Source organism: Anabrus simplex, chromosome 2, assembly GCF_040414725.1.
Source record: "Anabrus simplex isolate iqAnaSimp1 chromosome 2, ASM4041472v1, whole genome shotgun sequence".
NCBI classification, from domain to species: Eukaryota; Metazoa; Arthropoda; class Insecta; order Orthoptera; family Tettigoniidae; genus Anabrus; species Anabrus simplex.
In genome coordinates this window covers 962,105,631-962,132,539 of record NC_090266.1, presented here as the reverse complement: position 1 = coordinate 962,132,539, position 26,909 = coordinate 962,105,631, and the positions used below count along the sequence as shown (strand labels likewise).

Sequence of the window (26,909 nt, the reverse complement as noted above, 5' to 3'; positions counted from 1 at the left end):
GTGTACCGTACTAAATTAAATATAACGTTTTTCCTCTCTGATATTACATTTACGTGCATGTGTGTCTTATTCCGTACTCTGCTGTGTAAAGATCTGTATATATAAATATTCTCTAGAGATGCTGATTTATGTTTGTGTTTCCTTCTCCACAGTGCTTTGGACAAGATCATCGTGCAGGGTTATAAGGCTCTACAGCTGCAGTATTTCTTTACTTCTGGTCCAGACGAAGTCAAGGCATGGACGATTCAGGTGAGAAACTTCCCTGCATCATTTTAGTGTCGTTGAAACATGCCTGTGGGTGCGCGAAATACCAATCTGTATACTGATTGTAAATATACTAGCATCTGTACGTAGCCCTGTTTGCAAACAACTCAGGCTCAGATGGTAAGTAGAATTTTAGTTGAAATAGTAGCACCAGTAAATGAACATTAGTCATCTTCTGAATAGTACAAGGAATACAGCGTCGACATTTCATAGTGCCCGCTTGATCTCTTTACGTCAAAACATTGTCAACAAAGTAAATTGTTGGATGTGTGTAAGTGAACCAACGCGATGTATTTCGAGCAGGGATTGTTTCAGAACAACAGGTAGTGTTAATGACTTCGCCTTTACAGGCAGTCCGTGTTCTGCCGCTGCAGCTGATGAACGCCGACTTCGACAGTCGGTTCACAGGAACCTATAAGACTCAATTTGGCGTTCGTGATGGCCGCATCTTATCGATATCATGCAACCCATTGAAGATTAAGATTGCATAGCGTCCTGGTGTACCGGCAAATGTCGTATGTATCTAAATTCAGACGACCGTGGACTCGTGTTTTTAAAGAACCTGGTAATACCGCATGTCTCAGACACACTGCTCGACATATTCAGCAGGGGTGGATGGGAGGGGTTGCACATTAATGTTCTGCGGTGGCATTACAACTACCACTGTTTTTAAGAGATAATTTTGTTTTCTATTCACCTTTTCAAAATTACAAAATTACAAAGTACAAATCACATTGCAAATTAATCAATCAAAAAGAAAGACAACATGACAGTTTAAAGAAAGGTAGTGAGCTGAAAACCAAAAGCACACCTGTAGAATTGTATACGAATGTTGAGACTAATAGAAACACTAAACTGCATGTTATAATTTAAAGAAAGAATTCAAAATTAGAATAACACTATTTTGAAAAAAATACAAAGTCATCTCACTGTTGTCAGTTCTCAGTACATCACCGTGTAACATAAAATAAATTACATTTAAAAATGTAATAGATGTTTGGCAAATTTCTCTATATTGCGGTTTTTTACCATTTCTCAACGAGCAGTCTTGATTGATTTGATAAAGTCCACCAAAGTCCATCCACTCTTATCGTATGATGTCAAATTACAATGCACTGTTGCCGCTAGCAACCAAGTTACAGCATTCAGTTCTGATTTTTCCTCCAGTTGAAATTCGCCAATCATTAACTGCTCAGTCGATAAAGAAAACAGACCTCCGTGTATTTTCCGCACTGTATTGACAGTCCATGTCCAGACAGGTCGCGCTTCTCGACAAGATGTAACTCGGTGCACTGTGGTATCGAGCTCGCCGCAATGTCCACACTTATTATCTTCAGACAAGTTGTGACGAAAGCGTTTTGTTGCTGTTGGAACGATGTCATTAATTACCGAGTAGACTGATGACCTCCACTGAGTGGGTACTTGTTGATTGTTAGCATTTGACCACACCATTTTCCATTTTCTTTGAGGGAATTTTCGTTCAATCGGTACTGGTCGCTGTAATCCTTTCAGCAGGTAAGTGTAGAAATGCTTTGTCGAGTGAAATTCTTTTCTTTCTTTCCGGTCCTGCGGGAGACTGTCAAGGATACCAACGATGGTTCGGAAAGCAGGATGTACACTGACTGACAGAGCAAATGCATCACCAAGAAGGAGTGGTCAGAACTTTATGCCAATTGCAGGGTAGACTGACGTCACTGAGGTATGCTCATGATGTGAAATGCGCCGCTGTGCTGCGCACGTAGCGAACGATAAATGGGACACGGCGTTGGCGAATGGCCCACTTCGTACCGTGATTTCTCTGCCGACAGTCATTGTAGAACGTGTTGTCGTGTGCCACAGGACACGTGTATAGCTAAGAATGCCAGGCCGCCGTCAACGGAGGCATTTCCAGCAGACAGACGACTTTACGAGGGGTATGGTGATCGGGCTGAGAAGGGCAGGTTGGTCGCTTCGTCAAATCGCAGCCGATACCCATAGGGATGTGTCCACGGTGCAGCGCCTGTGGCGAAGATGGTTGGCGCAGGGACATGTGGCACGTGCGAGGGGTCCAGGCGCAGCCCGAGTGACGTCAGCACGCGAGGATCGGCGCATCCGCCGCCAAGCGGTGGCAGCCCCGCACGCCACGTCAACCGCCATTCTTCAGCATGTGCAAGACACCCTGGCTGTTCCAATATCGACCAGAACAATTTCCCGTCGATTGGTTGAAGGAGGCCTGCACTCCCGGCGTCCGCTCAGAAGACTACCATTGACTCCACAGCATAGACGTGCACGCCTGGCATGGTGCCAGGCTAGAGCGACTTGGATGAGGGAATGGCGGAACGTCGTGTTCTCCGATGAGTCACGCTTCTGTTCTGTCAGTGATAGTCACCGCAGACGAGTGTGGCGTCGACGTGGAGAAAGGTCAAATCCGGCAGTAACTGTGGAGCGCCCTACCGCTAGACAACGCGGCATCATGGTTTGGGGCGCTATTGCGTATGATTCCACGTCACCTCTAGTGCGTATTCAAGGCACGTTAAATGCCCACCGCTACGTGCAGCATGTGCTGCGGCCGGTGGCACTCCCGTACCTTCAGGGGCTGCCCAATGCTCTGTTTCAGCAGGATAATGCCCGCCCACACACTGCTCGCATCTCCCAACAGGCTCTACGAGGTGTACAGATGCTTCCGTGGCCAGCGTACTCTCCGGATCTCTCACCAATCGAACACGTGTGGGATCTCATTGGACGCCGTTTGCAAACTCTGCCCCAGCCTCGTACGGACGACCAACTGTGGCAAATGGTTGACAGAGAATGGAGAACCATCCCTCAGGACACCATCCGCACTCTTATTGACTCTGTACCTCGACGTGTTTCTGCGTGCATCGCCGCTCGCGGTGGTCCTACATCCTACTGAGTCGATGCCGTGCGCATTGTGTAACCTGCATATCGGTTTGAAATAAACATCAATTATTCGTCCGTGCCGTCTCTGTTTTTCCCCAACTTTCATCCCTTTCGAACCACTCCTTCTTGGTGTTGCATTTGCTCTGTCAGTCAGTGTATATGCCTTTGTCGACCACCTCTGACATCAGGCTCCGGAGGTTGAAGAAATGGTCAGTTCTGTTCGAGTGTGCAACCCTGATAGTGGTTTAAGTATTGTTCTTCCCAGAAGAGCCTTACATTTCAGGTCTACACAGATTAGGTTGAGTCCTCCATGTGTAATCGGCAAGTACAGCTGATCATGTCTCGCCCGAAACAGGGAACCTCTCCAAAGATAGTGGCCTAGACAAAGTTCTATACGCTGTGTTATTTGTTTTTTTGCAGGTAGAACTTGCGCAAAGTACCATATTTTAGATCAAGCAAACACATTAATATGCCATACTTTTTGGATGAAATTCAGAGACCTGGTATGCTGCTGCATTAAGGTGTTTCTAACTTTATTAATTATCGACGTCCAATTCTAGGTTAGCATATCTTTAAAATTTTGTTGGAAAACAATTCCTAAGATCTTCATCTTAGTTGCAGTGGGCATTGATCGATTAGGCGCAGGTGATTGATGTCGGCCAAGAAGCAGCATGCCGGACTTTTTCTTATTTATGTTCGATCCTGAATCTTCCTCAAATTCGTGGATGATATGTGGAGTTAGCTCTTCGTCTGATGGTTCTGTTAGGATAATACACACGTCATCGGCATACGCCCGTACTGTCACTTTTTGTGCACCGAGTGACAGGCCAGTTATACACTGATTTATTGGGTGAAGAAATGGTTCTAGCGCTACGATGAACAGAAGCATAGAGAGGGGACAACCCTGACGAACTGATTTCCGTATAGGTATTTTCACACCGAGCTCGATAGCTGCAGTCGCTTAAGTGCGGCCAGTATCCAGTATTCGGGAGATAGTAGGTTCGAACCCCACTGTCGGCAGCCCTGAAAATGGTTTTCCGTGGTTTCCCGTTTTCACACCAGGCAAATGCTGGGGCTGTACCTTAATTAAGGCCACGGCCGCTTCCTTCCCACTCGTAGCCCTTCCCTGTCCCATCGTCGCCATAAGACCTATCTGTGTCGGTGCGACGTAAAGCAACTAGCAAGAAGAAAGGTATTTTCACAAGTTAGATGTCCATTTTTAATGATTCGTGAGGTGGTTGTTCTATACAGTCCTTTAATGCACTCAATCAATTTAGGTGGAAAGGCGAACGTTTGCATTGTAGACCATAGATACGGATGTTTTATTCTGTCGAAGGCCTTGTGGAAGTCCAAACTTACGAGTGTCGTGGGAGGAAGGTTCGATGAGGCTTTGTCGTGTAACATTATGATGTTTCTCAGCACCAACAGATTGGAGATAATATTTTGACCTGATGTCCCACACGATTGCCATTGTCCGATGATCTGTTGCAACTGCAGTTTTATTCGAGATGCTATTATTTTAGTGAAGATCTTGTAATCTGTATTTAGCAACGTGATCGGCCTGAAGTCTTCCATTCCTAGAGGTCTTGTGGTTTTGGGAATTAAAATAATAATTCCGGTCGTAAAATCTTCCGTTAAGATGTGTGGCCTCTCTAGTATTTCTTGGTACATTTGCAACAACTCGTCCCCTATTATGTCCCACATTATTTTGTAGAATTCATAAATTATTCCATCTGGGCATGGAGAGCGATGACGCTGTTCTTGGGAAAGTGCAGAGAGTATTTCTCCGAGGTATTATCTGCAATCAAACTTAACTCATCTTCTTTATTCAGTAGACCGTGCTGTAAAAGTGCTGATTAATGGGTGGGTCGTCATGGAATAATTTTGTGAAGTAGTCTGCACCAATTTTGAGGACGTCCTTCATATCCGACTGTATGTGACCATGCTCATCCCGGAGTTTAGCAATTGCCTTCCTCTTCCCTTTACGTCTTTCAGTCAAAATGTGAAATACTGAAGCACGCTCTTCTTCAACTACTGAGGGTACTTTTGCACGGATGAACGCCCCTTTCAGATGATTCTCTTGAATATTAATGATAGTGTGCTTGAGTTCTTTCATTTCATTAAGGACATTCTCTCCACTGGCTTGCTGTCGCTGAAGCTGGTATAAAACTTCATAATAAAAATTCAAGCTATTTCTCTTTTCCTTTGCCCGTTGTTTGGAAATATTTTGAAAAACTCGTTTAATTTCTGGTTAAACAGTATCCGTCCACCAGGTCACATGGTAATTGTATTTAGATAGTTTACTACTGAGAAGTTCCTAACTCGCTGACATATAAAACAGCATTTATATTGAAAAATTTGGAAATTAATATTCATTAAATAAAATACACAATCGTCGAACCTTGTACTCACACTTACTTCTTACCTGCTTACTTACACATACGTTATTTGCTGGGCGCCAGCTACAACTCAGTGCAGCAGTAATAGAATGAGAATCTTGACTATCTCTAGGGAGTGGGGTAATAAGCTTACTTTTGACAACATACCACATAATTTCTGGGAAAAGGAGATTGGCGTTCGGTTTCCCCATTTAATTAGAGGTTAAGAAATTTTACTGTTTAAATGAAACGAAAGATTAATTTGATAGAACAAAATATATTCTTGAAATTGTATATAAAAAATAGTAAGTCTTGTTGCGATAAAACAGATGTGAATATGAAATTATGACATTGCAACTGAAAGAAACTAGGCATGAATTTGAATTCTTCTTGACCGGACATTTAACAATTTATACGAAATATATCCCTCATTGGTTCACTTGACTGTACCTTCAACACTTTGAGTGTAATTACGACGTATTCGTTAGATCTGGTGTTTACTGTAGATGTGTCACGCCTAATTTGGTGATGTATCCATGTGACTGCTTCTTCTCCATATCATGTGACTTCTTGGTAAGCTTGCACGGTATGACTTCATTGCAAGTGTCTCCTTCTGTGACTCCATCACTGTTCACCATCCACTTCTTCTCTCTTCACCTTCCGTTTAACTAATGACTCCCGTTGACTGACTGAGGCCACTCCATCTCGTTCAGTAAATGACCAACTGTGGCCTCTCCTTCCAGTAGAATAATGACTTCTTCACTGTTCAGCTTCCGTTTAACTAATGACTAACGCTACAATATGCAGCCACCTTTTATAGACATTGGTTGACGCACCTGCGTAATCTCCAGAAATAACTATGATCTACTCCCACCTCGCGACAAATATTACACCCTATGGCGAAATCGCTCGGGGCTCCCAGTAGGTAGCTCCAAGAACGTGAGCTCATCGCTAAATCAGCACGATGACGTAGCAATGACTTAGCAGTAACGCCAGCAGTATTGCACAATGTAGCAATGCCATATCCAACATCTGATATACATCAACTCTCACTGTACATGTTTTTAGTGTTAATCTACACACACGTATAAATGCATACATTTAACTTCAATCAAGCAAGCGACAAGCATTGCAGAATGGAATTGAATAATAATTATAATACAATAATAGTAATCTCACAGATAAAATAATCATAGTATGGACATAATAATAATAATAATAATAATAATAATAATAATACAGATATCATCTTGTAACGGGATTTGAACCGTTACACTACGCAATTTCATCCATAGTGTTCGAAAATCATTTTGTACATCTTGGTCGTACAAGAGGGACGCATTATGTTTCCAGTATCCATGCCAAGTAGAGGTGGTCGCACTGTTGTTGAGTAACGAAAGAGGAGAGCATGATGGTCACTGAATGACACCGGTATAACCTCAGAACTGTGTAGCCTAGTTATCATCTCTCGTGATATATATGCCCTATCTATTCTAGAAGCTGACCCGACCCTGTAGAATGTAAATTGGACATCAGTTCCGTGTTTCAGTTCCCAAACGTCATGTAAGTATAATCCCTCAACAAGATTTTGTAGGCTGCGACAGTTATTGAAATGTCCAGTTTGATCACGCGGATTTAATACACAGTTAAAATCACCGGCCAAAATTATGTTGTTAATAGGGCCCTGCACAAAATATCTGATGTCATCTTCAGATAAGCGTTCTCTGTCTAGACGCCTGTGAGAACCGGACGGAGCATAAACATTAATAAAAAGGGTGACCTCACATTGCACAGCTACAATTCTACCATTGGGATGAAACTCCGCTTCAGAAACAGTCAGTCCTGCTGTATATATTATAGCCGTACCTCGAAATGATGGACCAACGTTTACTTTATATTCGTATCCCGACAGCCAGTCTAAGTTTGGATCATTAACTTCTTGAAGAAATAGGATATCTATGTCATGAACCCTGAAAAAATTCTGAAGGAGAGCTTGCGTGGTTAGACTTTTGACGCCGTCTGCATTCAAGGTGGTGACACAACGTAGGAGAGTCATCTGCAGAAACAAGGGAAGAGTCAAGGTAATTGTAGTAGAATTCATTCCGGTAGAAGGATGTGATTAAGCTGTTGTGGTCAATGCACTGTCACACATACACTGGTTTATACTTTCTATTATTTAAGCCGACTGCGTGAGGTACTGTGCCTTTGGATGTTGTACGATTTTGATTCGTCACGTGCAACGTATTTGTTGACAACTTTCATCTCTAAGTTGTGTGAGTCCTTGGTACTGCCTGTCGTATTCAGGGTAGTCTTGTCACCTGCTAGCAAGGTCACTGCACTTTCACTAACACTCGGTCCTGTTGTTGTGTTAGAATCAATTACAGAGTCAGCAATGGAAGAATTTTTTGAATCTGGTGTAAACTCCATGTCTTCACTGCGCAAGGAAGCAGACTTTGTTTGTTTGTTGTCTGTAATTGGATGATTTGTAAAATCTGGGTGTGTATACTTTTTTGTTAACTGAGTGTCTCCTGTTGGTGTATGGGTGTCTTCCTGAAGTTCCATATCCTCAGACCATAGTTGTCTTTCTAGTGATGTATTTATTATTTGTTTCATTTCCACTGGGTTCTCGTCAGCTGCCACCTGATCTACAGTCTCCTGTAGTGTCTGAATATGTTCCCCTTTCTCAAGGTTGTCACTACAAAGTGTCCTGATTTCTTCTTCCGTACTACGAGGTAAAGATGTGTCTGTTAGTGATGGGTCGCGTGATGCAACGCTCCCGATGCATTCTGAGCAAGCGATGCAGTACGTGCCTCATGATGCTATCTCGATGCCGTATAGTGACGTCAGGTGCATGAGTCCTTTGTCTCGAGGCAGTGCTGGGAAACGTATCGAGAGCTCTCGATGTAATTCGAGCAAGTGATGCAGTCCATGACTCGTACCGGTAATCCTATCTCGAAGTTTGAATCGGGACATCATGCGCATATTATCCCTCGACTATACTACGCCTGCTGATCAACTAACGACGTCTCCGAAAATCTTAATAAGTAGTTAGTGGGACGTAAAGCAAATAACATCATTATAACAACTAATGACGATACGCCCACTTCTTTTTAATCTACTCGCAGTCAACTTACTACCTGTACTTCCTGCATTTTACTTATGCACTGTCCGCTTCCACGGCGAAATGGTTAGCGTGCTGGCGTTTAGTCCAAGGGCTTTCGGGTTCAATTATCGGCTAGGTAAGACATTTTATTCTTCATTGATTAGTTCCTATGGTTCGGGGACTGGGTATGTGAAATAAATAGTAATGAAGAGTGTGACATATTTTTAACATTTTATTGAAACCATTTCTTTTACGGCGTATCGAGTTGTGTAATAATTTGAACAAAAAGGAAAATATACCGGTAATGGCATAAAAATACTAGTGTATGTGTGCATGTATATGAAAAGGGATACTATCGATACTTTTATAGAAGTATGGTAACAAATTGATCGTTTCCATGGAAAGGATCATTCAAGACCAGCCACAATATTATCCGACCTGAAGGCACATACACAGGATGAAGCCGAACTCCGTCGACAAACTTTCGGAAATTGTTGAGGGAAACCTTCTGTGTATATTGGAGAAGGTACCCGTGGTCTCCGGTGGCTCGTCATAGAGTAGAACCGGTAATTAAATTATGATTTATTCGGTTTTATTACCGCAAACAACCTTATTTCTGTGGAAATATCTTCACAACAGAGAAAAAGTCTGCAATATTCAATAACCAAAACATACAACACAAAACCCAGAGTAGCAAAGCCTGTAATATGTAATAACCAAAACGTACAACACAAAACGCAGTAATGCGATAACCCTCTGTAGAAACACGTACACTTTTATCACAGTGTTTTCAATATTCTTTGTCAGTGTACTGTTTTAAAGGTAACAATTCCATGTCATTGGCTTCCAGCACGTTAAAAAACTCCTGCGGGACATAATTTCCACACCCCGGCGTCTGTCAAGAACTAGCATTTAGGACGGACGTAAAACAAATAACATTATTATGAGTACTATTTTCAGTGCAATACAGATACAAAGCTAACTGATCTGATGACATGGCCACGAGGTAACCAAGTTTGTTTACATTATGATTGGTGTATATTGCATGTGTTCAAATGGAATAGATTTTATTATATATTGGTTATTTTGTATGTTCAGTAACGTTACAATTACTTCTATTAGCGATTTGGTTGTTTTTGCACGAACAGGCGTGTGTTTGGTAGCCGAAACTCCGAATAAAAAACAAAAACAAACAAAAATATTTGAAGAGAAGATTCGAACCACCACAAAACGTAGCGGAGGATAATACCCAACGATGCTATTTAGCCAACTGAGCCATACTAACAGCTCGAGTTCAATGTTTGCTAATCATTTCTGTTTCTACCATATTCCTCCTGGCTGAGGTCCAATTGGAGCGTGCCTCGAGATGCTTCGAGATGATGACGTCAGGCTGGAGTATCTCGAACGAGAGTTTTGCCCACCACTAGTGTCTGCTATGCTGTCAGCTAGAAGGGAGGTTTCTTGAAAGTCGTGTTGTTGTTTATGCGGAATGTGAGCAATACTCTCTAATACGGTTGGGTATTCAGGCGAGAGAACGCTGACTTCTGCATCTGTTGTGTTGCTTAGTGTACTGCTCCCATCAGACTCGGCCACTGCGGAGCTGTATGTTTGTTTTCTACTCAGCGCGGGACGGGCTTTCCTATTGGGACAATCTATTTGAAGGTATGTCGTTTCTTTACAATAGAAACATGATTTTGATTGTCCTTCGTACGACAGTAGAGTTCTACAATCATTCAGCATAAGCTGAGACGTATGCCATTACTTACATCAGCAAATTCGTAGGCTTCATTCCACCGTTCTTCCTGGATGTCTTTGACTACTCCATATGCAGAGAGAACTCGTGCAAGGCGATCGTTGCTTATTTCTGGAGGGAGGTTGAACACACGTACGCGTTTAGTTAAAGTGTCCGCTGCCGAAATCGTTAATTTAGTTTATTTAATTTAGCTAATAGAAAAGTTTTCTCTCCTTCGTGACGTGCTAGAAGATTTTCATAAAGAGTCACAGACACTAGTTTTATGTACACAGCATTTTCCCCGTTATTTAACTGTATGGCAATCACTTGGTCTCTGTTAAGTTTTAGTTCGTGACTAATCCAACGATGGATTTCTAAAGGTGAAGGCCTATTGATCCTGTCTTCGAAAACACATTTTATAGTGTTCTTCCTGATACTTGCCATGATTGTACGTACAATTTTCCAAGGACTACACAAAATATGTATTAGTAACACACACCTGTACTACGCGATAACCGCGCAGTACCGACACGCCGCTTGCCGTGTTACCTCGGCCGAGGTTACGCACGAACTTTCACTGTTAGTTGTTCTGAGCAAACGAAATGCTTCACAGCACAGGCATGGGCGCCCATAGGATAGTTTGTAGGGGGGGAGGGGGCTAGACCTGGGGGTATGTAGTATTTTTAATATTTTGGAAGATGAATGTCGACTTGTGTTCCACGGTAGAATACCACACACGTTATCCCCTATTACTTCTATGTAATACAGATTTTTAAACCATTTTCTTGATAGAAAAACAGCTGACTATATTAAATTTTTTCCTTTCCCTGAGAGCTATTGGGGGGTCCCCACCTTGCCCCTGGGTATGGGCGCCCATGAGCACAGGGACGACATTTTCCATTCTATATTGGAACCACCGTTTCGGATGTTAGTCTGTATCAGTGTCGTGTCCATCCTGCAGTTATAGTTAAAACCTTCGTTCTTCATGCTGGTGTTACTAGAATTCAATGATGTGCCCGTCCCCAGACATGAACCTATTGGACATACCTGGGATGTATAGAAACTCCTAGGGCCGATGACCTTAGATGTCAGGCCCTTTTAAACAACAAGCAAGTAGAAACTCCTATGCTATCCAACACGACAGAGAATTTCAAATAAAAACTTCTTCGGAGAGAACTACGGCGCGATAAAATTAATGAGCTAGGTACAGATGAACAATCAAAAATTGTCGCATCTCTGCAGACGTGAAATGAAAATGAAAACCTACAACCTGTTTTCCAGTCATAGACCGGCTCAGGGATGTAATGAATGAAACATATATAGGCTGTTATTACAATGTGGTCGCCACTCCCAAGGTGATTTATTAATGAGTGATAAATGCTATGAAAGGATAATGGAGAGTGTTGCTGGAATGAAAGATGACAGGGAAAACCGGAGTGCCCGGAGAAAAACCTGTCCCGCCTCCGCTTTGTCCAGCACAAATCTCACATGGAGTCACCGGGATTTGAACCACGGTATCCAGCGGTGAGAGGCCGACGCGCTGCCGTCTGAGCCACGGAGGCTCCTGCAGACGTGAAATATAAGAAAATCTACTTGGCATTGTTCAGCTTTGTACAGTCAACTGGATGCGTTTTGCACTACAGTCCATAGTTCTCACTCATTGTGTCAGTCGTTCTCACTCTACCCTGTCCCTCTCCGTTCTCTCTCCTCTTCGTGACATGCACTTGTATACAGCACTATGAAATTATAAGCACACGGCATGCTCCTACGCAGCGCAATGGGTCAGCTGTAGGCTACAAAATTCGTTCCTACCACAGCAGCTTAAGTTGGAATCCCGGCGTCAACGATTTTTTCTGTCCCAGAATGAATATGTCGTGATGGCATCAGGCAACAATCACACCAAGTTTGGCGGAGCTAACCTCGATGCTAAATGCTTCACTCCATTCTGACATGGCACCTTATTCATACGCGTCAAGAGTAATTGCTGGCTCTCGTCCAATACTGCAATTTTAGCATTCGTGAGGCAGCGGTTCGGTGTCGCGTTTCGCCTAAGGCTGCTCAAAGATGGATACAGCAGTTGCGGGTGTCAGGAGACGTTGGACGTCTACCTAGCACTGCTTTAAAGCGGATTTTTACTAGAGAAGAAGACAACAGGTTATTAGAAACTTCACAGGAGAACCCTTTCTTAAACTCGGTGGAGCTCATGCTGGCATTAGTTAAGTACCATCCCGGCATTTGCCTGGAGAAATGGGAAATCACGGTAAACCACTTCCAGGATGGCTGAGGAAGGAATCGAATCCCCCTCAGTTGACTTCCCGAGGCTGAGTGGAACCCGTTCCAGCCCTCGTACCACTTTTCAAATTTCGTGGCAGAGCCGGAAATCGAATATAGGCCTCTGGGGTGGCAGATAATCACACTAACCACTATATCACAGAGGCGGATATATTTTATGTATTTATTTATTTATTTATTTATTTATTTATTTATTTATTTATTTATTTATTTATTTATTTATTTATTTATTTATTTATTTATTTATTTATTTATTTATTTATTTATTTATTTATTTATTTATTTTGGGATGTTCTAGGCTATCAGGGTTGCTTATGTGGTTGTTTTATAAGCAGGACTGGACGAGGACAGAATGGTTGGGCGTTTCAATCTGTTTGACTGATCAATAAGTGTTCGAATAGATGGCCTTCTGCTGCAACGAACGTTTCAGCACGCCGTTGAACTGACATTCGGGCTCGTTTTAGCATTGTAGGTGTTACGGATTCACAGGCTTCCATTATAAGGTTTCGAAGGCTTTCAGGATTTTCTGGCTGCTAAGCGTACACTACATCCTTCAAATAGTCCCATAGAAATCCAGTGGCGTCAGATCGGCGATCTAGTAGGCCAGGTGACGGATCCTTCCTATCCGTCGACCGGGGTGTGTAACATTCAGGTAGTTGCGGACATCTGCTGACATGTGGGGGAAAGCTCCGTTGTGTTGATACCACATGGTTACACGCTCACCCAGGGGTACATCCTCTGTCAGCAATGGTAGTTGGTCTTGAAGAAACTGTAGGTACCGGGCTCCTGTTAAATGATCCGTAAAGAAATATGGTCCAATTAGGTGATCACCCAGTATATCACATCAGGCATTTACTCCCCATCGTGCCTGAAACGTTATCTGTCTTAACCAGTGGGGATTTGCAACACTCCAGTAGTGCATATTATGACGATTCGCAGAGCCATTAATATGAAATCGTGACTCGTCCAAAAATAACATGAGAGATACAAACGCGGTATCCTTTGCCACTTGCGTCAGTATCCACGCACAAAAATCAACACGAGTTTCGAAATCTCGTCCGTGGAGCTCTTGATGTAGCTGCAGGTGATACGGACGAAACAAACTCGAACGCAAGATCCGTACAACAGACGACTGGTAGTGTGTGTGTAAAACATTGGCGGTAGTTCTGAAACTTGTGGAATTGTGTGACGAATTTGTAAGCGATTTGGTTTTTTTAGTGGTGTTCGCAATGAGTTAAACTAGGAAACGATATTATCAATCTTTCGGGGAGGCATGTTTTGCTGAATTTCCTTGTTTTATACGATCACTGAAAGGCGAAACATTCGCATTCTGTTCCATGTGCTCGTGTGATATAAACGTTTCTCACGGAGGAGGAACAGAATTAGTAAATCATATTAAATCTGTTAAACACGTCTCCAATACAAAATTATGGATGGCAGTCAGAAAATTAATTCGTTTTCTACTTCTTCTGGAACCGATCTTGATATAGTAAGAGCAGAATGATTGTTTACGTCATTTTTAATTGAACGTAATATCCCGTTAGCTGCTGCCGATCATGCTGGTGCTCTGTTTAGGAAAATGTTTCCAGATTCAAAAAATTCATAAAAAATGGCAGTGGACATACGAAAACCACACACATTTTGAATGAAAATGCTACGGATTCAAAAAAAGTGAACTCGCTGGTTACATGCAGTGTGAACAATTTACTTTAGCTACAGATGGGAGCAATAATAGTAATGCTAAGCTTTACCCTGTTGTCACCTGTTTTGTGGCAATGCAGGAAAAGGTAGTTAGCTCAGTGTTGTTTGTCCCAGCCTTGGTGGGTGATTCAACGGTACGTAATATTGGTAATTTAATAATTTCACACTTAGGGTGTTACAAAATACCAATTCAAAATTGTGTAGCGTTCTGTTCCGACAATGCTCCATTCATGATTGGAAAGACAAATGGAGTTGCTACTGTTTTAAGGGAAGTACAGTCATCTGTCTTCGTACTGGGTTGCTCATGCCATTCGATTAAATTGGCTGCTGAAAAAGGTGCAAGCAGTTTGCCTGTTAAAGTTGATGAACTATTAGTCGACATATTCTATTATTTAGAAAAGTGTCGTAAGGAACACCTTAAGAAATTCCAAACATTACGCCACCCGTCGTACATACAACTCTGGACACTTCGCAGCATAGCTGCGTCCACATTAACAAGTGCAGCATGAACACGCGCTACCAATTCTTCCACATTTGTCGGCGGAGTAGAGTACATGTGCTCCTTCAGGTGTCCCCACAGGAAGAAATCCAGGGGATTTAGGTCAGGTGAAGCGGTGCCATACAACTGGACCTCCACGCCCGAGCCATTTCCGTGGAAATGTTCTGTCCAAACACTGTCGCACATTAATTCCAGAGTGTGGAGGTGCACCATCATGTTCGAACCATATCCTCTGCCGAACATGTAGTGGAACATCTGCAAGATGCACATCGGGCAGATAGTTTGAGAAGAATGCATGATACCTTCGTGCAGTCATCCGGTGAGGCAACATGTAGGGGCCCAAACACCTTTTGTCCAATATTCCGGCCCAGACGTTGATATCAAAGCGACCTTGATATCGACGGGAGCAGGTGACGTGCGGGTTAACCTCACACCAATGGTGGGCATTGTGCATATTGAAGAGACACTCGCGAGTGAATGCTGCTTCATCCCACCATAGTACGGTGTTCACGAAGTCATCGTTGGCTTCCTGTTGCTGTTGGAATCATTCACAGAATTGCATGCGCTGATGGCGATCTGCGGGATGCAGGTGTTGAGTGAAAGAATAATGATAGGGGTGCAGCCCATGCTCGTGCAGCACGTTAACGACCGTGCGTTGCGACACACGCAGCTGCCTTGCTACGCTACGTGTACTTCGCAGAGGTTCTTGATGTATGACCTCCAGAATAGCTTCCTCAGTAAATGGAGTACGACGAGTCCGTGAACGACCTCTTTCACGCGATGATGGAAGGAGAGAACCTGACTCCCGAAGGCGCAGCTCCAGACGACGAAACACATTTTTATCTGGATGGCGTCGACGAGGATATCTAGTAGCATATTTACGAGCGGCAACACCAGCCCGGTTATCAGATGCATCAAAGACTAGAAGCATATTCATCGTTTGTGTAAGCCATACTTCTGCCACACTGGTTTAGAAGTTTACGAGAAGGACATTCGATACGTGCACGCATGTACATTGGAGTTTGTGCCGGACGCGTTACTCCGCTCGCCACTAGTCCCTGTCTGGTGGACAGCGCATACATTACGTAATAAACACGCCGTCAGTCCTGCGCGCTGTTCCACCTAACGCCCATTACCCCTCTGACAGATATGGTTCTGCATGATTCATCCCGACAGCGCTACTTGTGAAATGGTCGGTTTCGAATTACACTCTTTCCCTAACATTAACAGACGTGATGTTTTCACAATCCCATCGATATAATAATAATAATAATAATAATAATAATAATAATAATAATAATAATAATAATAATAATAATAATAATAATATAATGCGTTGAGAGTCCACCTCTGTGGTGTAGTGGTTAGTGTGATTAGCTGCCACCCCCCCGGAGGTCCGGGTTCGATTCCCGGCTCTGCCACGAAATTTGAAAAGTGGTACGAGGGCTGGAACGGGGTCCATTCAGCCTCGGGAGGTCAACTGAGTAGAGGTGGGTTCGATTCCCACCTCATCCATCCTGGAAGTGGTTTCCCGTGGTTTCCCACTTCTCCTCCTGGCAAATGCCGGGATGGCACCTAACTTAAGGCCACGGCCGCTTCCTTCCCACTTCCTTGCCTATCCCTTCCAATCTTCCCATCCCCCTGCAAGGCCCCTGTTCAACATAGCAGGTGAGGCCGCCTGGGCGAGGTACTGGTCATCCTCCCCAGTTGTATCCCCCGACCCAGAGTCTGAAGCTCCAGGACACTGCCCTTGAGGCGGTAGAGGTGGGATCCCTCGCTGCGTCCGAGGGAAAAACCGAACCTGGAGGGTAAACATATTACGACGACGACGATGCATTGAGATACGTACTAAACAGCATGCGGTTACCAGACGCAATGTTGAAAGGCATAATTAGAGGGACCATGGTGATAACACATAAAAATTGTAACCGAGCTTGGACATTATTCGTAAAGCACGTTGCTAGGCCTACTGGTAACATAAGGCCCTAACGAAATGTAATGGACCTGAACGAGCGAATAAATTCACACCCACGACGTGGAAAGGACGTCTTTCAAAACTGACCAATGAAAACGATTGTTCATCCATTTCTAGGATCGTAGTATGTAAGTGCAAATGGTTTCTACAGGACTCGCTGTTGGCGATTAAGATACCAGATACAGTACCACCTGGACTACATTTGCGAAATAAAAAACATACCCCTCAATCCAGGATCGTCCCCTCGACCCCCTGCATGCTAACCCAAAACTATCCACTACACCAACTGCACAGCACGACTAATATATGCTGACAGAGGTAGTTACCCTACATGTGGTTACAGTGTTGCCAGATTGCCACTCTTCAACGTCCTTTTTCTGCCGGATATACTCGCAGGACGAAAGTTTGTGAGAGATATATTTTTATTGCTGGCATATGGGGAAAAAAAATGAAATGGCGTATGGCTTTTAGTGCCGGGAGTGTCCGAGGAGAAGTTCGGCTCGCCAGGTGCAGGTCTTTTGATTTGACTCCCGTAGGCGGCCTGCGCGTCGTGATGAGGATGAAATGATGATGAAGACGACACACACACCCAGCCCCCGTGCCAGCGAAATTAACCAATGGTAGTTAAAATTCCCGACCCTGCCGGGAATCGAACCCAGGACCCGTGTGACCAAAGGCCAGCACGCTAACCATTTAGCCATGGAGCCGGACGGCATATGAGGAGTCGCGCTGCGACGCCCGAGTGCGCGAATTTCGCTTCATCCTGTATATGTATATATGTAGGCCTATATATGTATATAACAAACGTTTATGAATATGTAATTTCCGTTCCTTTATGCCATGTACGTTTTTTTCGTACGACGGATAACAACACAGACGATTTCGAAAAATTGGATTTTTAGTCCAAGTCCCGTGGGACATGTCGTGCATGTCACTTCAAGGTGGGTAACGGGAAAATATAAAAGACAATTTTATTCTTTTCGATAGGGCCGATATTAAGGTAGGTATCATCAACATCACAACGCCACGCCAGTGGTCTGAGATACAATATGCAACCTGAGAGCCACAGAGAATTTCGCACAACTTTGGGCCAGGAACTTTTTTTGCTAGGGCTAGGAGTTGGAAGGAAGCGGCCGTGGCCTTAATTAAGGTACAGCCCTAGCATTTTCCTGGTGTGAAAATGGGAAACGACGTAAAACCATCTTCAGGGCTGCCGACAGTGGGATTCGAACCCACTATCTCCCGGATGCAAGCTCACAGCAGCGCGCCCCTAACCACACGGCCAACTCGCCCGGTGGCCCAGGAACTGTACCGTACAATAAATTTGGAAATCATCCTCATTCTTTCTCGACTTTGTTCAGCGTCATCACATTTTCGTTGCTGCAACGCGCTTTCGTAGGAAACTTATCATTTTAACATGTCGCATTAACCGTGTGAATAGAGTCATGTTTTTCGCATAAATTCCTGAAGGAAACGTGTAATCCATTACAAATTCCCGTGCGAAGAACGGGTACACATGCTAACGCAACCAACTTGCTCAGTGTCTACTTTGTTACGACTGGTGAGATTTTCGCTTAAGTAATCTATGTCGAAGTACAGTCGTATGTTAGCCTACGTAAAAAACTTAATACAGTTCTCTATTATTATTATTATTATTATTATTATTATTATTATTATTATTATTATTATTATTATTATTATTATTATTATTATTATTATCTGTACACCGCATATAACAAACTATACTTCCATAATTCAAAGAAAACACATTACAATGGCCGTAGTGTAAAATTTCACTCTCACTCATAGCAGTCGGAAATAAACTCGAGGTTCGTAGTATTCAACCGCTAGGTACGTATGAGTCTTGCGAAATCAACTTCAAGCTTTATATTAGTCTTTCGTAACTCTGAATCCACGGATTCAGCTGTGCATGAGGTCGTGTTAGCTGAGTGGCATATTCACTGGTGCCTCATCAAGGTGTCCACTATTCGAATCTCGGCCAATACATGTGGGATTTTTGAAATGGAATATCACGTCCCTGTGGTTCAGATTCCATGTGATCATATGATCAACAGTCACGTAAACCTACAAGCTAGCTTGTTTGCTTCAGCTGTACATCTTTCGTTCCGCTACGCCTACTTTCCTTTCCTCTGCCATCTTATCGCTCGAGAATTGCGCTTTCGTGTTAAAATGTCCGGCTGGTGAGATAAGTGCATTAGTTCTGGTTTCGTACGACACATTAACAGTTTATTGTTTATTTTGAGTTAAGGGCCGTCCTAACAGAGTAGCATAGTTACTGGTATCTCACCAGTGTGGCAACAGTTCGAATCCCGGCCAATGCATGTGGGATTTTTGAAATGAAAAGTCGCGCCTCCGTGCTTTTGACTCCACGTAAAATTGCAGGTCCCGTGGTTTTGATCGCAACATCAACAGTTGCGTTAAACCTGAAGCTTGCTTTTCTGCTATGAGTTAGCCTTACTAAATTATGAAGCAATTAGATTGTGAGGCTGCATTAATGTAACTGATGTTGTAATTGTTGTAATATTAAACAAGAATTTAAGAGAACGTAAAGTGAAGTTCTTGGAGACTAAAGTGAATGTTAGAAACTGACGTATCGTAAATACACGTTTGATATTTCATTTGCAATAGCCAGGCTGAGTGGCTCAGCTGGTAGCGTTGGTTTTCTGAGCCAAAGTTGCTGGGTTCGATCCTGTTTCATTTTGGTGATATTTGAAGCTGCTCGAAGAGAATCTTGTGTCGGTAGATTTACCGGAATGTAAAAGAACTCCTCCGGCACAACATTCCGTCATCTCGGATTCTCCGAAAAACGGTAAAAATAAATAATGGAGCGCAAAAGAGTACCCCGCACCCTCTCTCATGGCTCTACAGCTCTGATGGTCCTTGACCTAACGATCGACCTCTGCTCAGCCTGAAAACTTGTAGATTACGAGGTGACGCGTGGTTAGCTCAATGAATCCCGTGTTTTACTTATTGACAACGGCCGCCTTCTTACCGTCAGACCGAGCTCGATAGCTGCAGTCGCTTAAGTGCGGCCGGTATCCAGTATTCGGGAGATAGTAGGTTCGAACCCCACTGTCGGCAGCCCTGAAAATGGTTTTCCGTGGTTTCCCATTTTCACACCAGGCAAATGCTGGGGCTGTACCTTAATTAAGGCCACGGCCGCTTCCTTCCCACTCCTAGCCCTTCCCTGCCCCACCGTCGCCATAAGACCTATCTGAGTCGGTGCGACGTAAAGCAACTAGCTTACCGTCAGATAGCTCCTCGGTTGTTTCACTTGAGCCGAACAGCTCCGGCGGTATAGCGCTGGTGTTCAAAGCCAAACTTAACAGGTTCGATTCTGGCTAAGTCCGGTGGTGTGTTTTAAGGTACTCATATACGTCGGCCTCGTGTCAGTGGGTGTGCTGGCACGTAAAAGAAACTCCTGTGGGATAAAATTCCAGCAGTTTTGCGGCTCTGCAAACCACAAAGATGCTGTTAGACGTAAAATATTAATTATTATTATTACTATTACTATTGTTTCGTTATGCCCATTCATAGAGCTTGTTGGAACTTGTTCATTGCTTGATGACTTTCGCCTTCCTATTCTTCCAAAATCTCTTCATGAACTCACTGTGTTGTCTCTTTCGTTCTTCTGACCACTTTGTACCAGTCCTGCGGCTAGTTTTGACCACAAATGTGTATTTATTTACTGACGATTTTTCAATATGTCTTCCCCGTTGTTCAATTCATTGTCCTTCCAGCCAATTTATACTCCTGTTTTTGGAATTTATTACTTTTTTGTGAGTTTATTCTTATCCATCCTAAAAGGTGTCCAAAAATTTCCTCCGTACAGTATTGATGAAACTATATGTGTAACTATAGAGGTCTGCAGTTCGCCTTTTGATCCAAATCCCATTTTCTTGTATGGGGCCGAAAATGTTTCTAAAAATTTTACTTTCTTGTTTTTCAATATCTGCAATTTTAGAATGACCTCCTCAAGTGAAGGTTTCTGATGCATATAGAGCTTCCGGTAGAAGCTCTGGTCTTCTTATCCACTCGAAGCTCTTCTAGCGTGTGGAACAAGGTCTGTCTGTCCACAGAGTCATACGCCTTCTTCAGGTCCACGAAGGTGACTGTCGTGTTCTTGCTTCTGCGGATCTTCAGAATCATTTTCAGATTCCATATATGTTCAGCACACGAACATCCTTTCCTAAAACCCGCTTGATATTCCCCAACCAAATGATCTGTTTGTTTCTCTAGTCGGTTTAGGAGAGCTTTAGACAGAAATTCATACGCAACGGGTAATAGGGATAGACAATTATTCGGATCTGTTTTGTCACCTTTTTTAATGAAAATAATGAATCAACGCGCACTACCAGTTCTGGTGGCTGTGATAGTTAAGGCTCGAGTCCCGTTGGTCGAAACATTTTTCGCCATCAGAATGTTGGCCTGCAGGGTAGGAGAGGTGCTGGTATACAATTTCTAATCACAAGATTGAGTGCCAAAAGCCTGGATCAAATTCCAAACCTCTCCTCAGTGTTCATGTGGAGCGAGGGCATGTGATGCTGTTGATAGTGATTCGTCCGTCGGATGGACACGTTAAGCCGTGAGCAGACCTCTAGGTGCTATTCGACAGCTGTGCCGCTGGCACCGGGTTTCACCCTCCCCTTCCTACTATCATATATCGCGTCAAAATTTTTATGTCATTAATTCCTCTCATGAGGTTGACGTCAGGAAGGGCATCCGGTCGTAAAACTTGCTACGAAGGTTCATCTCACTTCATACCCGACATCGTAAAAAAATCGGACAAGGGTTGGACATATAATTTTAATAATAATGATGATGATAATAATAATAATAATAATAATAATAATAATAATAATAATAATAATAATAATTGTTCCGCGGTATCTGTGGAACGCAGAGGTGATGAAAGAAGGTGCGGGCTTGAATGGGTCTAACTACAGTCTCAATATTAATTCAAAACTTTAACAAAGGTTATATTTCTTTAGAATTTCAAAAATCAACAAATAAAAACATAACAGGTACAATTAGCAATTATTAAACAAGATTGGGAAAAATCCAGGATTCAGAACCTTAACACTTTGGGCCTTAAGCCCCTAGTTTTACAATTTTACAAAGGAAGAGGAATTATTTACTGAGGGGCAGAAATCCCCTAATTCAAGAGCACTTGCTCCCAAAATCACAACATCTAGCCTCCCAGAGGCACACTTTACAATTACAAAATTTAAAAAAGAGCTAACAGGCTCTCCGTTTTCTTTCAGCCTCCTCAAGGCAACATCAAAAATCTTACACTCTCTGGCCTTCCATGGCCCAACTTACTATTTGAAACAGGAGTACCTCGTACCCAACCTATAGGGCCTTTGCGGAAAACAACAGGTTAAGTAAATGGCCCGAAGCACAAACTGAAAGGAGGCGTACTGCGCTCCAAGATACTGAAAAACCTAAGGGGCTCTAGGCCGATGAAACAGAGGCTATTCCCAAACTACTGAGGTGACTCGTATAGAAATTACTTTAACACCTTACAGAAGAAAAGTTACAAAACGTAGTCACCTCAAACCAAGATGAAGGGGAGCTCAAGGGGGTACATCACTCTCTATCCTCGATTTACAGTTAAAGATTTTATGAAGGTTTTACATTAGCCGAAAGAGAGTTACATTATAGAAAAGCTTGTTACATAACCAAATAGTTGGACATTTCCCTCGGGTTAAACTGCGGAGGTAGCAGGAGAGAAAGAAGTTATGTGGCCAGTACCTTGTAGATGTTCTGTTGACCGATGAAAGAGGCCGCCCGCCTCCTGCTTTGACACACACACACTCAGTAAGATGACGATCAGTTGGCCAAGAAACGAGAAAATCCGCATTTTATAAACCCTCAGGGAAGATTCGAGATCATTCAAGACAAAACTAGCCACATCGTCTCAATTTTATTGGATGAATTTCAAAGTTACACTTAGAATCGAACAAGAATCCTCTGATAGGTTGAAAATTAAATACAGAAATTAGGGATTGGCTAGATTCAAAACTGGCGGAAAGAAAAAGGAAATATTGCGAACCCAAAAATAAATGAACATCAGTCGGTTACAAAAACCAAGAAGTACAAAACTTGTTTAAAATATAACTTCTTACAACTCGCACCAGGGAGCATGATCATAGTTTTAGTGGTGTCCTCTGTGGAAAATGTCCAAAACTTATTGATGAATGTCAAACAAAACAAGTAGAAATTCACTCAGGTTAGGAAACTGCACAATTACAAAATTACTCAGTATTTTAGTGGTGACATCTTCTGATTAAAGTTCCAAGTTGGTGTAGTTTCAGTTTCACTGTTTTACCAATAGAGTTCATTTGGGCGCTAGTTTTGGATGCGCGGCGTTCAGGTGTACCTCCCGGTACAGATCTCCCCCCCCCCCCACACAAATGTCCTTCCTTGGGGTGACACAGAAGAATTTTGAGAAAACATTTTCAGTTGAAGAGAAAAAAATTCAATTTTTTTTATTATTTTTTTTATTTTTTTTTAGTTTTTTTTAGTTGATAGGTAGAAACTAGTTTAACTCCAGCTTTAGAGTGTCCTTGTTATTGTAGAGTATTAACAACATGTTGATAGTTTTGACGGCAAGACCTGCCGCCGCTGCCGATGCCCAGGTGAAGGTCGCCCGGACCCCCCGAGTACTCTCACATACACCTCTTCCGGTACTATGAGAGGGGTAGTCGTGGTGATTGTCGCCGCAGATTAGAAGTATATGTACAGTCCCCAGATGAGTTAGCGGTAGGGACACCGCGCTTCAGCCTTTCCGGGAGATGTACTCCGGCGCGCCGTTCACAAGGAGACTTCACGGGTGTGGAGTGGGCCCGTACCCCACTTCTGTTGGAGTACGGCGGCGAACGGCTGAGGAGGCACTGGAACAGTAACATCTCGGCGACAGAGAAGTGTTGTTGCATACTTGAGAGTACGATCTTTATTGATGTTGCAGAGGGGCAGGCGGCGTGGACGGTTCCTGTATGCCAATAGTGCGGAAATGCAGGAGACGGGGGCTTGGTAATGGCCATTAAGGAATAGACAGCAGGAAAACCTGAGGGGAAGATCGTACATACAGATGATATATATAACTAAATAAAATCATTTGGGGCAGAAGGCCTCCAAAAAAATATAACCTTCAAACTCCTGCTAAAATTTAATGGCAAAAAGGGTACATTAATCATACAGGTTTCACTTGAGAGAGGTGGACTCTAAAGATTCTCTCTGTGGCTGGATTGCTCAATAATAATGTAACTGGCGTCAAAAAATCCGATATAATGCACGGCCCATGAAATCTGGGGGCAACCTTACCCGCGGGAACAAAGTTTCTAACCATGACTTGATCTCCGACTTTTAAATTGGTTGGCCTCCGTCCACGATCATATCTTTCCCTAACCTTTTCATGGGACAATTTAAGACTGGCCTTAGCCTTCTTCCATAGATGTCTAATATTATCGGGATCTAATGTCTCTGGTAATACATATTAAGTGACCAAAGGTTAGAGAGCGGCGTGTTAGGAACAAATTTAAACATCAGAGAAGCAGGTGTGAACTTGCGAGACTTATGAACCGCCGAATTTAAAGCAAAGGCCAACCAATGCAGGGACGTATCCCACCAGGAATGATCTTCATGATGAAATACGATGAGAGCCGATCTAAGATTACGATTGACCGGCTCAGCCAGAGATGGTTGAGGACACTACGCCGAAGTAGTTACAAGTGATATAGACAGATCAAAACAGAAATTTACGGAAGAGGTTGGATGTAAAGGCTTTAGCATTGTCATAAACTATATATTGACAGGGACCAAAAAAGCAAATATGGTATTTAAACAAGAAATGGTGGACTGAGCGGGTGCCAGCTTAGTCGGAAATAACCAGGAAAATCTACTGAAACCATCTACACATACCAGAATCGATTTATTGCCGTTCCCCTTTGATTGGGGGAAGGGTCCGACGTAGTCTATATATAGCCGCTCCGTGGGGCGCGACGCTTGATGAGAAAATAATAGACCTAGCTTAGTGGACAAGGTGGGCTTACTAAGCAAGCAAGATTTACCAGCTTTTACCAATTCACGAATTTCGCCGTCCATACCTTTCCAAGTGAACATCTCCCAGATCTTTTCCCGAGTTTTGAAGTTGCCTAAATGCCCCCCTAATGGGGTCTCATGGTAGTACTTGAAGATCATAGGTACAAGCACGGCTGGAACCACTACTTTCATCTTTTGATCATGCCTCTACGGGCAACACAAAGCCCCGTTCCTCAATACATAAGGGACGACATGTTCCCCAGAAGAAAGGGTATCAATAAGAAGGGCCAGCACAGGATCTTCACGTTGATATTTTTCAATATCCTTAAACAACATGGGGACATCAGTTAGAATGGCATTTACACCCGAAGGTATGGGCGCGGGAAGAGAAGAACTATCTTCCTGTTCAGTGGTCTCCCCATCCTGAGAAAATATGTGGCTTAGTCCATCCGCAACAACATTTTCAGATCCTCTGATATGTCTTACATCAAACTGCAATGCAGAAATCCTGATGGCCCAGCGGGCTATACGGCCAGTACGACGTGGCCTAGCTAAGACCAAACTTAAAGCTTGATTATCTGTTTCCAGGGCGAACTTAACATGTTCCAGATAGAGTCGGAACTTCTCTAGTGCAAATAAGACTGCCAAACCCGCAAGTTCATAGATGGAACATTTGGCCTCTTGAGCCGATAATGTCCTAGATGCGTAGGCGATGGGTCGCCTTCCCAGTTCAGTTTCCTGAAGAAGCACAGCAGCCACCGCCGATGACGAGGCGTCGGTTTGAACGATGAATTTCTTCGAGAAATCAGGCATAGCAAGGACCGGGGCATTACAAAGAACTAATTTCAGATCTTCAAAAGCGGCTTGTTGACACGGTCCCCACTCAAATTTGACGCCTTTCCTACGGAATAAGTTCAAGGGCGCCGCTCTGTTAGCGAAGTTAGGAATAAATTTTCTGAAGAAATTCACCATGCCGATGAACCTGGCAATACCTTTGATGTCCTTAGGGGTTTTGAAATCACGGATGGCCTGTGTTCTAGAATGATCAATAGAAACCCCATCGGGCGACACAATATGCCCTAGGAGTGACATGACCCCCTGCAGGTGGGGGACGCACATGTAGAATACACCCGCGGTATCCCCTGCCTGTCGTAAGAGGCGACTAAAAGGGGCGACCAAGGGCTGACTGAATTAGAACCATGAAACTAATTTTGAATCGTACCATCACGCGGGGAACACCATAGGTTGCCTGTACTTGCGAGTAGTACCACTAAATTCGGTACGAAATAGGTTTGTGATTAGTAGCAGTAAAAGCCTGGCCTGGTGGATTCCAGTACCCGTGCGTCGTACCCATGTGTGCAACACCACGGGTCTGGGCGTAGCCTGTGAGTTGTACCACTATATGAGCAGCACCGTGGGTCTGCGTTGCCTGTGATTAGTACCCACTATGTGAGGAACACCACGGGAATACCGGCGCTCGTGTTTAGTACACCTAGGTGGGGAACCTTCTCGGTTTGCGTTGGCTATGAGTTGCGCCATTGTGTGAGACACACCATAGGTCTGCGTTACTTGTACGTATTGCAATACTTGTGAGTAGTACCATCTTTTGTGGAACACCGTGAGTCTTCGCTACTTCTAATTAATACCCCAACATGACACATACCATGGTTCTATTTTACTCGCGACATGTACCATTCTGTGGGGCCTTAGACGTGGATTTTGCACCCCCGTTAGACACCAAGCATCATTGTGCTTTATAAGTGGTTCCTTGGTCGGTAATAATGTTATTTTTGATCTGTATTGAGTCCGATCCACTGGTTTTTGTTTGTTTGTTTGTTTTGTGTTTTGTTGGGTTCCTGTCCATCCATTCATTCTTCATGACATATTTTATTTATATTTTGGTCAGTGGATGCCTTTGGCATTTTTGTTCTTTCATTTCGTACCATTAGGGGCGATGACCTTCGATCTTAGGTCCCTTAAAACAACAAGCATCATCACCATCATCATCATCAGGAGTGACATGG

The 26,909-nt window shown here is 43.4% G+C and overlaps 1 protein-coding gene across 2 annotated transcripts in view; it reads left to right on the top strand.

Moving 5' to 3' along the window:
• LOC136864578 (obg-like ATPase 1) overlaps positions 1-26,909 on the top strand; it is a 481,779-nt gene that overhangs the window by 408,224 nt on the left and 46,646 nt on the right. For both annotated transcript variants that reach the window (XM_067141760.2, XM_067141761.2), the window contains one exon: positions 153-249. In XM_067141760.2, coding sequence (XP_066997861.1) covers positions 153-249 — 97 coding nt within the window. The remainder of the gene's footprint in view (positions 1-152; positions 250-26,909) is intronic.